General features: G+C 36.9%; 1 protein-coding gene across 2 annotated transcripts in view; it reads right to left on the minus strand.

The window, feature by feature from the left end:
- The window catches only part of FANCI (FA complementation group I), a 61,914-nt gene that overhangs the window by 28,188 nt on the left and 20,247 nt on the right, over positions 1 to 13,479 (minus strand). For both annotated transcript variants that reach the window (XM_055417803.2, XM_055417799.2), the window contains exons 12-17: positions 12,879 to 13,015; positions 9,314 to 9,494; positions 7,855 to 7,942; positions 1,750 to 1,880; positions 1,211 to 1,281; positions 307 to 421 (exon numbers count right to left, since the gene is read on the minus strand). In XM_055417803.2, the coding sequence (XP_055273778.2) occupies positions 307 to 421; positions 1,211 to 1,281; positions 1,750 to 1,880; positions 7,855 to 7,942; positions 9,314 to 9,494; positions 12,879 to 13,015 (723 nt within the window). The remainder of the gene's footprint in view (positions 1 to 306; positions 422 to 1,210; positions 1,282 to 1,749; positions 1,881 to 7,854; positions 7,943 to 9,313; positions 9,495 to 12,878; positions 13,016 to 13,479) is intronic.

Raw genomic sequence — 13,479 nt, forward strand, 5'->3', positions numbered from 1 at the left:
CTCACACTAAGTCTTCAAAATCCAGTGTGTGTGTTTTACATATACAGCACAACTCAATTTGAATTAGCCACATTTCAACCAACATACGGTTCAAGAGCGAACTTGAGGCTAGTGGCTACCATACTGAAAAGCAGTTTATAAACATACAGCAAATTTGCCATCAGTAAGTAATGGCTGGTATTATCATCATCAGACCCTTAGTTTCAGGATCGTTTGTACAACCAGAACACGAGTAAACAAATCTTTACATCGTCAACTCCTGCGTCAGTGCACACATGATAAGCTGGTATGACAAAAAGCCCTTACCTGGCTAACACCGATAGACTGACTGCATTGAGAAGATGACAAGCTGCCTAAAACTTTAAAGTTCTTCAGTAGCAGCAAAAACCCAGCAACTGCAGATTTTCGGGCCTCAAGCTGGCTACCTCAGGAATAGACAGAGAAGAAGTTACCAAACAGTACTGATTTCACAGGAATAAGCTTCTGTGTCAGAAAAATCCAGTTAGCTTTGTACAGAAAAAAAATGTGTATTAACAATAAAGAACGGAGCAAAATAAACATACTCAAAATAAGGCATCGCTGTTCACATCAATTAGGAAGTACAGGAATTCAGCTGAAGTTTTCATCTACTTAACCTCATGACACCATCTCTACTCTTCTCTATCCTGCTGACAAGCCTTTGTGGGCAGTGAGAAAAAGAGCCTTGAGAGGCTGCACAATGAGTTGATAACTCAAACGTACTAAATAGCAAAGGAAACTGTTGATTTTCTGGGTCTAAAGGAGACTTCCCTTCTACATAGAAGAGTGCAGTGCTTGGCACCTTGTAAACCCTCCATCCAGAGAAACCATTCATCTCACTGAGACTACAACATACAATGCTGGCCTATCACACACACTTTTGGGAAAAAACTAACAAAAACTGTCAGCTCTAGAACATGGATAAATAGCATTTGGCTGCTTACTAGTTGCTCCTCTGAATACCCATGAGTGTACTATAATATGGACAATGTGATAATAATTTGGTATTTTATCCTTAAAGTAGCACATTCTTTCCACAGTACTCTTCTCATAATCCCCTTAGGAGATGGTACTGTCATCTCCATCACGCGTTAGGAATTTGCATGACTGCTGTACTAGAGGTGACTGCAGAGAGGACTTTAGGTAACATTAGAGAGCGTCACTTCCTAGGATCTCAGGGGATGCTACACACCTGGCAAACATGGCTTTCCGAAGGACAAGTATCAAGGAGTCTCTTATTGACATGCTGACTTTGAGAAGGGGCTGAAAGAGGAAGAATCAGTGTTAAAAACAGCAATTTGTTTATTAGTCTTAGCACATTTCTATTCAATACTGTCACCATTTGGCTTCTATAAGAAAGCTTGGTTCCGTTTTATAAACATGCTGCAATGTTTATTGCATTTAGTAATAAGGACAGTTAATACTAATGCTAAATTGAAACTAGTTGTGAATACCTTTACATCTACTGTCTTCAATTACTAATTTCCTAAGAGCCTTTCAATTACTTCACTGACTTGAAACAGAATCAAAGGAAAGAATAGTACTATGAAGAGGGGATAAACTTGGAAAATAGACTCTAGCTCAGTGCTTCTGCTCTTTTAATAGAAAGTTCTGTCTTAGAATCAAGGGAAACAGGATTTCTTATACATATATAATTATGAAGAAATACATCAGACTGCCACTAAACAGTTCAACCTTGCTCATGAGCTGCTTAGGAGTCAAAAGACTTACCTGCACTGCCTTCAGCAGTCCTTGTACAGTTTGAACGGGCAGAAAGGACAAATAGTCAAAAGTTTCTATAACTTTAGATGAACAACTTTGAAGAACCAACGGTGAATACTTGATGATATCTGAAAATAGGTCTGAAAAACGGAAGCTATGATCAGTTGCCTCAAATAACTGAAGAGGTTTTAAATAAAACGAACATAAATACGGAATTGGTGTTGGAGAAGACTCTTGAGAGTCCCTTGGACTGCAAGGAGATCCAACCAGTTCATTCTAAGGGAGATCAATCCTGGGTGTTCACTGGAGGGACTGATGCTAAAGCTGAAACTGTAATACTTTGGCCACCTCATGCGACGAATTGACTCAATGGAAAAGACGCTGATGCTGGGAAAGATTGGGGGCGGGAGGAGACGGGGACGAAAGAGAATGAGATGGCCAGATGGCATCACCGACTTGATGGACATGAGTTTGAGTGAACTCCGGGAGTTGGTGATGGACAGGGAGGCCTGGCGTGCTGTGATTCATGGGGTTGCAAAGAGTCGGACACAACTGAGCGACTGAACTGAACCGAAATACGGAAAAAGAAATGGTAAAAAAGTTTTTTGCTCCTTTCTCAAGTAAGTCAAATAATATACATTTCTGCTGATACTACATACTTTAAGGTCAATGGTAACCAGATACTTTTCAAAAATTTTGTCTAAAAGGAAGAAACTCATTACAGTGAACAACCAGCACACATTGTCTTCATATTTTCTAAGCTGAAATAAATCAATAAATATTTATGAATTTTTATAATAAACAAGCATAATTATATGGTCCTATAAGGAATATACAGAAACACAAAACATGGTCTCTCTTTAAGAATGATAATTTAGTCGAAAATCAAGAAAAAATTTTTTAATTTTATTTTTAATTGGAGGATAATTACTTTACAATATTGTGCTGGTTTCTGCCATACATCAACATGAATCAGCCACAGGTATACTTATGTTCCCTCCCTCTGGAACCTCCCTCCCACCTTACAAGAAAAAAAATATTTTAAAAGAATGAAAGAAGTAACAAAATCATATCACGTATCTAATAATTTCAAACATTGTTCACCGTCTATGAAACAGTAGAGAATTTAAATAGGAGTGTAAAGAAAGTGATCATTATGGGATGGTATGCTTTAGGTGAGCAAAGAGAAAAAGGAAATTTAAGTTAGATTCTAAAGAATGCACAAAGAAACAGGGAAAAGTCCAAGTAAAAGTACAGGAAGGTTAAGCGTAAGACATATTCAGAGGATGGTGGGGAACTCTGTGGAGGTGGGGTGAAGGATTCAGAAAAGTAAATAACAGAAGTTAATGCTGGAAAGTGAGGTTCAATCAAATTGTCAGGGACTTTTTTGGCTTTTTTTAGCCATGCCATGTGGCATCTGAGATCTTAAGTTTCGAAACCAGGGATGAACCCAGGCTCACATCAGTGAAAGCAAATCAGACAGCCAGGGTAATTCCATCAACAATTTGAAATAAGAGGATAAAGACCTGGTAATTTATGAAAGAAGGTACTGGTGATTTCTGGGTGACAGACAGATGTTTTGGGAATACTGTTCTGGTAGCAATTTGCAGGGTGAATTGCTGCAGAGAGAAAAGAAAGCAGGGAAACCAGTTAGGAAACTGTTGCAGTAGCCTAAATGGAAGGTTATAAGGGTGGGAATTAGACAAATCGATGTCTGTGTGTGGCAGGGAGGGTATAAAAAAGAAGATAAAAACTATGTGGGAAAGAATGAGAGAACTTAGGTACCAAATGTATTCCAGAAGATTAAAAGAAATTCTAGCCTCTGGGACTCAGACACCTGTGTTTCACGTAACAGAAATAGGGACAAAGGAAAGAGGAGGTTGTTTGAAGGAAACACTATTGCATTTGAAATAAAATTAAAAAAAAAAAAACAAAACAACTAAATGAAAACAGCTAGCAGGAATGAAGGCACTCAGGCACTGAACTAAGCAAATAGTCCTGACGAAAGATTTGGGAGCTATGCCCACAAAAGTGCACCAAAAAAACCAAAAAACTGAAATCATGAGAACAGAGGTGATATCTACAAGTAAGAAAAGGTAGAAAAAGAGGAACAGACACTTTCCACCACGATGGAGTAACACTAACCAGAGTTATCTTCACTTTAAACACCTACAACAAAACAAGCCAAATTACTTGAAACAACAATTTTCTAGCACTATATAATAAGCAGTACACAAAATGATCCCTGAGAGAGGGAAATACATGAGGAGAGGCTTATAATTGTCCTATGTTACTGCCTGGAGAGCTTCTAGGCAGGAACACAGAGAAGAGAAACTCAGAACCCAGTGGTCTTCCTGAGTTAAAGAGACAGAACTGAGAATTCAGGAAAGCCAAGGCAGCTAGCACTAGAAAGGAAAGGACTGCAGTGAAAGCACCCTGGAGATGTGCAGGGAGTTCTCCTTGTATGTGAGCTGAGTGCTAGTCAGTACATGTGTGTGAAAAAACAACCTGAGTGAAGCTAAAAGTTACTGGCAAGGAGCAAGGAAATCCACTCTCTGAGGTCATAAAGGGCAGGAAATAGTTCACATTCACAACACCCACACTGTACACACCTCACAATATATAAGGAACATTGCTTTAATTGCAGCATCAAGTTGGCCCTAGATTAAAAGCTGTCTGGTCTTTCATAACACAACATAGAAATAATCATCAGTTAAAATTTTAACTGTTAATGTTTTTGGCATTGTGCTTTGTACCATTTATTAAATAAAAAGTAAAAAAATAAAAAGACCAAACAAACAAACAAAAAAATAATCATCAAAAGGATTAAATACTTTCCAAGAAACTTAAGTGAAAGTGAAGTCACTCAGTCATGTCCGACTCTTTGTGACCCCATGGACTGTAGCCCACCAGGCTCCCCCATCTATGGAATTTTCTAGGCAAGAGTACTGGAGTGGGTTGCCATTTCCTTCTCCAGGGGATCTTTCCAACCCAGGGATCAAATCCAGGTCTCCTGCATTGCGGGCAGATGCTTTACCATCTGAGCCACCAGGGAACTTAAAGCTCAAGAATATTTGAAGGAAAAAAAAATCCAGCAAATCAACAATGTGAAACCACAAAGTCTGCCATCCAATCAAAACTTATTAATGATGCAAAGAAGCATGAAAACACAACTCATGATGAAGACGACATAAATCAACAAAAACATATCAGAAACAACACAATGATAGAATTAGTAGACCAAACTAAATAACACACTTCTAAATAACCCATGGGTTAAAGAACAAATCACAAGAGAAATGAAAAAGTATGTGGAATAGAATGAAAATAAAAAACAAAATTTATAGGATGCAGCTAAAGCAATGTTTAGAGGGAAATTTACAGTTTAATGCCTGTATCGAAAAAAAAGAGAAAGATCTCAAATTAATCACACATGTATTTAACCAAAGCTGGCATAGACTAAACCCAAGGTAAGTAGAAAGGACCCAAAAAAGCACACAAATCAATAAAACTAAAAACACAAAAACAAAAGAGAAACTCAATGAAATGAAAAGCTGGTTCTTAGAGAAAATCAATAAAATTGATACACCTCTTGCTGATAAATACAGTATTTCAATAATACTGTATTTTATGGACTCTGAAATCTAAAATTTTCATGTATCAAGAAATATTCTTCTTTTTTATCACCTACTTTAAAAAAAGCAAAATGAACCCAACGCAAGCAAGAGGAAGGAACTAATAAAAAGCAAAATTTGGTGAAATTGAAATTAAAAGAATAGAGAAAATTCAAACTAAAATCTCATTCTTTGAAAGGCTGTAAGCTGACAAGTTTCTAAGCCATATTGATAAAGAAAAAAAGACAAATCACTGATATCAAGAATGCCTGAGTTTGCAGTGACGTGATTTCTATGTAGAAAATCTTTAAGAATTGCTGAAAAGCTGCTAGAACTAATAAATGGGTTTAGCACAGCTGCAGGCGATAAGGTCAACATTAAAAAAGCAACAATGTCTACATGGACAACAGTTAATAATCACAAATTGAAAAAATTTTTAAATATGATTTACAACAGTGTCAAAAAAATGAAATAGGGATCAACTGACAAAAGATACAAGATACACACACTAAAAATATAAAACAGTGTTGAAAGAAACTGAAGACCTAAATAAATGGAGAGATATACTGTATTCATGAATTAGAAGTCTCAATATGGTTAAGATGACAATTCTTCTCCATATTAATCCACAGATTTGAGGGAATCTCCATCAAAACTTGAGCAGACTTTTTATAAAACTTGACAAACTGATTAGAAAATTTATTTGGAAATATAAAGGACCTAGAATAGCCAAAATTATTTTGAAAAAGAACAAAGTTAAAGGACTTACACTACTGATTGTAAGACTCAATATGAAGCTACAGCAATCAAGACATAACATAGCTCACTAGAATAGAAGGTTCCTAAAATAAATCCACACATATATAGTTCAGTTCAGTTCAGTTCAGTCGCTCAGTCGTGTCCGACTCTCCGCTATAGTTAGTTGATGTCAATAAAGATGCCGTAGTAATTCAATGAAGGAAAGATAATCTTTTCAAAAAACTGTGCTGGAACAATTGGATAGCCATAAATAAGCAAAAAATGAACTCTGTTATATCACACCATACACAGAATTTAACAAAACTGGATCATACATCTCAGCACAACAGATGAAAATATAAAGCTTCTAATAGAAAATACAGGAGAAACCTTAGGGACCTTGGATTTGGCAAAAAAAATTTTTTAATACATGACGCAAAAAGCAGGAACTATACAAAGAAACTGATGAACTGATAACTTATAAAAATATTTGTTCTTCAAATGACATTGCTACAAAAATTAAGTCAAACCACAGACCAGGAGAAAGTATTTGCAAAACATACATCTGACAAAGGATTTGGAAAAATCTCAAAATCATGCTGAAAAAGCCAAACCAAAAAGAAAAAGAAAAAAAAGTACATATTGTAGGATTCCATTTACACAAAATATTTAAAATTTATAGTGACAGAAAGCAGACCAGACTAGATAGGAGGTCAGGGAAGGAAAAGAGAGATGCAAGAACAAATCAGAAAAAGGCACCAGGAAATATTTCTGGGTGATAGACAGGTTCATGGGCTTCCCCAATGGCTCAGCAGGTGAAGAATCTGCTTGCAATGCAGGAGGTAAGGGTTCGATACCCATGTTGGGAAGATCCCCTAGAGGAGGGCATGGCAAACCACTCCAGTATTCTTGTTAGGGAAATCCCATGGAGAGGAGCCTGTCAGGCTATAGTCCAGGAGGTTGCAAAGAGCTGGACATGACTGAAAACTTAGCACACACACAGATATGTTCATCTTGACTGTGGTGATAGTTTCCATCTCACTGGTGTACACATACACCAAAAGTCAAACTGTTATACTGTAAATATGTGTACATTACTGGACCTCATTATATTTCAGTAAAGCTGAATGTAAAGAAAGAAAAGAAGTAGAATGAAATGTCAAGTACAAAACTTTGGAGAACCTTTGACATTTAAGGATAGAAGAAAGAAAACCAATCTCTAAGAAGAAAGAAAAACTCATCAAAGGCAGGATAAAAGATGCAAACTATTACAGTTATCAGAGAACTTCAGGAGAGTTATAAATAGTGTAGAATGAAAAGGAAATTAAGAAAATTGGTGATTAAGATGAGTGGATTTAGGCATTAGGAAATATGTATTAAAAAAAACCAAAAACTCAGAGGTGACCAAAGAGGTCACCAAATTACCATTGGTCATTCTGACCAATGAAGTCAGAATGTCAAGGGTTAAGAGAGTGGGAGGTCAATAAGTAGACAGCAGAAGGATAGCACTCATGTGACAATTATTAAAACAAAAAAAAGAGAAAGTTGATGCAAAGTAGAAGTTTCACTCATTAGTTTTATGCTCCTTTCCTTCTTGACAACCATAGACAATATAAATGAATTTATATTTTACTGGCATCATAATCAAAGATGTTGCATTAATCTACTATATCATTAAGGTTTTTTCCCAGGATCCAAAGCATTATGACATTTAAATAAAAATATTCCTGACAACTTTTTCCACCCTTTCAAAGTTCAATACCTAAGAAATGACTGATGGGGGAGGATGTTCTGGTAACAACCCTGTTGAGGACCTGCTCCAGAATTTCTTGTCTGATCATCTCATGGATCTAAAAGAAACAGAAGAATCAATAAAATATTCCTTGGTGACCTTCAGCTTACAATTGTATTAATACCTATTAGGCAGAATAAAGAATAGTTAGAATATGGGTAAAACTGGACTGCTTATTTCAAAGACAAACATAATGTGAATCATCTGGAAAGAATCATTCAATTCAACTCTTATCCTGTACTCAAATGATTCATTAACCAGGCAAACTTTTATTAGCCTAAAAGAGAGATCATATGAAAGTACTGCTACATGTAAGGTCCAGCAGCAAACAGGAATAATTCTACCTAGGTATCTACTATATGCCAATGTCCATATTTCTGACAGTATGCATAACTTTCATATTAAAATTTAAAAGCCCATAAAAAGCCCTGAAAAATTTAGAAAATCTTCACCAACCCTGTCCTCAGTTTCTAGAAGCAGAGTAGTTGCCTTAAAAAAGACCTGTTTTGATTTTTTCCTTGAACTTTAGCCAAATTTCATACCTGAACTTGATTACTTTCGATAGAGACTGATTTCTTTCAGACTCTGGACTAATAATTTGATTATTAGTAAATTCTATGTTCTACAGATACCTTGACAAAGACAACAACTGTGTGAACCAAGTAGAACCTTTATTTTAAAAAGAGATTAATTTAGAAACAAAAAAGATTAAGTCTCTTATTCTAAGAATGTTTTAAAATCAGATTACTGTTAAAGAGTCACGTGTATCTAACACACAACCCTCAAGGACTATTATATGGTATTCACTTCACTTCTGGATCAGAACATCAGATTTACATTTAGATTGACCTCCAGATAACACTGTCAGCAGATACTTTTGGTGTGTAAATACACTGAAGAATGGATGTCAAGATGACTTAAGAGAAATCACTAGCAAAGCAAATTTGTTTAGCCTCAGCTATGATCTTACTTAGACTGAGATAACAGTCATAATATGGTAATGAATTAAAAGAATATAAATTTCCCACTTGGGGTTCTTCAAAAACAAATCAAACCAAATAGGCATGATTCTTCAAGTTTGATGTTCTACAGCGACCTAAAAGATTATTTTTTGTATAAGGGAATAAAAAAAACCCAGAAATGATTTACTGCTAGAGGAAGAAGAGGAAATCATAAGGAAGCTAACTTATATTCAAACTTCTAAGAAATGGTCAGAAAGACCAGAAATTATAATATATGAAAAACAGATAAAAAGTGAGAAAGTATTTCATCAAACTGCATCTATTAATGTTTCAACTATTATCCCAATTTCTGTTCTGGGAAACTGCTACATACTCAAATTGCCCAGTCCTCCAAACTCCCAGGTGAATGTCCTATTTGTAATATAATACAACAAAAAGAGGGAATGGTTGCTAAACTAGAGTCTCACCTTGAAAGTTTCCAATAGGATATTAGCTCCCAGCTTACAAGCATGCTGGTTTGGCATTCTAGAAAGACCTGAGCTGGTTTCAGCAGTTTTTCCATCAAGAATCTTCTTTGGTCCATAGGAATCCATTAAAATGAAGCCAAATTCTACCAAGCCCTGAGTAACATGATCCCAACTATGAACACTGCAGGAAAACAAAGTTTAGTTAAGAAGAAAAACTTAATAAATTACCTCTACATTCTTTGCCATGTTACACATTTCCCAAACTTGACCTGTATAACCAACACTCCACATGAGTCTTTTCTTTTCAAGTGCCCTTAATCTGGCAAAATTCTGAATTTTTGGAGGAAAAGTAATGGGGAATTGGTAGGCAAGCAATCTCTACCAACAGATCACCATGAAAATCCAGAAACTATGGAACATGAAGCAACATATGGAAGGAATTGGAACATTTCAGTGTACAGATCATTAAAGACTGCCATTCAAGGTTTCATGACTACATGTTAATTTCTGCTTCTACTATTCCCCTCATGCCAATAACAACACTTATATAGATATGCTTACAAGTTTGTCTTCCTCTCTAGATTGAGATTCTGTATGGTGGAGAGCACACTGTAGTCATATTTTTGCACAGTTCAGTTCAGTCGCTCAGTCGTGTCCAACTCTCCGCGACCCCATGAATCACAGCACACCAGGCATCCCTGTCCATCACCACCTCCCAGAGTTCACTCAAACTCATGTCCACAGAGTTGATGATGCCATCCAGCCATCTCATTCTCCGTCGTCCCCTTCTCCTCCCGCCCCCAACCTTTCCCAGCATCAGTCTTTTCCAGTGAGTCAGTTCGTCGCATGAGGTGGCCAAAGTATTAGCCTAGCACAAATTTTAGCATATAGAAGGCACTCAGTAAATATTTATAGTAGGAACATTTGCTGCTGCTGCTGCTAAGTCGCCCCAGTCGTGTCCGACTCTGTGCGACCCCATAGACGGAAGCCCACCAGGCTCCCCCGTCCCCGGGATTCTCCAGGCAAGAACACTGGAGTGGGTTGCCATTTCCTTCTCCAATGCATGAAAGAGAAAAGTGAAAGTGAAGGCACTCGGTCGTGTCCGACTCTTCATGACCCCATGGACTGCAGCCCACCAGGCTCCTCCATCCATGGGATTCTCCAGGCAAGAGTACTGGAGTGGGGTGCCATTATTTATTTCATATTCATAGTAGGAATTGGACTGATGAATGATTGGATTTCAAAAGCATGAAATAAAACTACAAACAAGCAAGAGAAACCCTGGTGATTTTATACCACTTAATGTTACCACTATAGTGGAAATCATGTTTATAGTAACCTTTATATCATTACATCTACCTGCTAAACAGCAACAAATTATAATGCAGCATTAAAGAATGAAGGAGACAGTTGTGAATAGATTCTCATAACATTCTGACAGATTTTGAACATAGTCACACTCTGGGGATCTGGGATCAAGATAATAAAATGAGTACAGGCTCCATTTTTCCCAACCTGAATACCTACAAATGACAGAAAAGAGAGATATAACTGTATGTGAATGTCTATATGTGGTGCATGCATACAATCCATGATAACGTGGAAAAATAAGAGGTGCTTTGACTCTCTAGAAATTATGAGGAATCCTTAAAAAATGAAAGTAATAGAAGGAAAGAGGAAATCAGACAACATTATGCAGACTGAAAGGGTGCCTCCAAAAGCGGGTGCCAAGGGCAGGTATGCTGGGAACTAGAAGGAACCCTAGGGCAACTTTTGTGGTGACTGGCTAGGATATCCCTGAATGAAGTTCGATACACAGCAGCCTCCACCTTTTTCTCCAAGACCTCACTGCATCTGGGGCCTGAGAGGCAGAGCAGCACTCTGAGGGGATGACAACACGTTGGAGGATTAGGGAGACACCACCTAGAAGATTAGCCCCTGCCTGGCACATCCTACTGCTGTCCTCAAATCACTGAGACACAGTGTGTTAAATAAATACAGCACTCTCAAACTAATGCGGAACGTCAAATACAATAATAAGGAAATAAGCAATCACCAAATACAGTAAAATACTACTACCAGGAAAGAGAAGCACCAAACTCAACAAAGAGAACCAACCCCTACGGGAAAAGATTAATGGAACAAATAGAAAATTTTAAAAGTCTAATGAATATTCTCAGAGAAGAGAGAATATTATTGCATGAAACAAAAAAATAAACTGATAGGAAAAACAACCAAATGGAAATTTTGAAAATAAAAAACATGATGGATAGAGTGAAAACCTCAAGAGATGGCCTAAGAACAAAATGCGCAGAACTGAAGAAGTAACTAAAGAGTGAGCTAAGGAATTTTTAGTTTATTTTGGCTGTGCCAGGTGTTAGTTGTGGCATGCGGGATCTAGTTCTCTGATTAGGAATCAAACCCAGGGCTTCTGCATTGAGAGCATGGGTTCTTAGCCACTGGACCACGAGTGAAGTCCCAGGAATTTTTGTAGAACTTGACATAAAAAGACAAAAATACAAAAAGTATGAAAGAAAAATTAAGACATAGTATACAGATCAAGATATTCCTAGAGAAAAAGGAGAGAGTACTCAAAAAAAATAAAAGAAGAAATACATTTCAAGAGGAAATACATGAATCCTTATAGTGGAAGGGCACACCAAACCCCAAACAGAAATCAGATGGGCCAAAGTATGAGATTCAAAGATAAATGTAAAGAAAGAAACCAGTAAAATAATGAAGTCTAAGTAAGTATTGCTTGTTAGTAATAATGCTGAACAAGAAGGAAGTGGAGAAAGTATGCTATGCACTAACGTTCTCATTTTGGAAAGAAGAGGCAGTTACAATCCGTTTTGCTACAAAATGTCTTATCTGTAATGTGAAAGATTTCATATGTGATTGGTACACAGGGGAATAAGTATAACCGAGAAGTTGTATTGGTTCACAGGTGATTTTTTTCCTAGTGTATTAATGTTTTCCACCTCCAAGTTATCTGCAGGTAAACACAAAAATTGTCAACAGAGCTAAGTACAGCAAACCAAAACCACAAAAAACGCATGACTCAGTAAAGATTGTTGTAACGGCTGACGTACATTCTGAAATACAACACTAACCATGAAAATACCAACCAGGATGGTAACCAGTTTTTTTTTCTATTTGGTTAAAGAGAGATTTGCCTAAAACTGCTAATCAGTTGTCTAAAACTAATTCAATTCCATCCATCAGTCCCAAACTCCCAACAGTTACAGTAAACAAAGCTGTTTTTTATTTACCTAAAAAGCCAATGAAGACTTAGATCAATAGAGTAGTAATAGCATGAAAGGAGCAAAGGTACCTACTTCAGTTTCATATTCTTGCTAATAAAGTGGCCAAGAAACCAGGCCTTGGGATTCAAGAATCTTTTGATACAGGGAAGTCTGCTTGATCAATTTTAAGGGATTTAAACCTTGATATATGAAGTCAACAGCTATAAGTCAACAGTTTTTTCTGATGGGCCATAAGTACGGTACCACACTGCATTTTCTAGCACTAAATAGCTTACAAACCTTATGGTTCATAAACTTACCTATTATTTACCACTTCCAAGATCATGGTTGAAATACAACATCCATGAGGAAACAGACTCTGAATATATTTTGAGCCTTGGAGAAGCTGAAGATCCTTAAAGCTTTTTATCACTGAAGACTTTAAAAAGTCAAACACCTAACATAATGAAAGAAATAGGAAAATGAAGCAAAAACTGTATAGTCCATACTAGAGAATCTTAACCCTGTAACTGTTCCTACTTGCTGCCACACACTCATATCCCTACAACTGTTTCACTAGATGAACATGATGCAAAAATTATGACTTTCAGTGAGAACTTAAAGGAGCTGAAGACATGCCTGACTTGCGAGAAAGTCAGCTAAAAATCAATATTATGCACACTCAGGGAAGCACATATGAGAAAAAAGGGCAAAGGATTTTATGTTTTCATTCTCGCAAATAGCCTATTCTCATTAATTTCAACCTGGTCAAGGACTATTTCTTAGAAAGCTACAACGTAATACAACTGCTATGAACACCCAGCTAAACTTGCCAGTCTTGCTACCTGGACTGTGTGATGCTCCCACTGCTATTCCCATCTCAGCCCCTGGCTTGCCACAGAGTCAGAAACTGAAGGATAA

Source organism: Moschus berezovskii, chromosome 21 (assembly GCF_049115385.1).
Source record: "Moschus berezovskii isolate FMDL1 chromosome 21, NW_MosBer_1.0, whole genome shotgun sequence".
Taxonomy (NCBI): Eukaryota; Metazoa; Chordata; class Mammalia; order Artiodactyla; family Moschidae; genus Moschus; species Moschus berezovskii.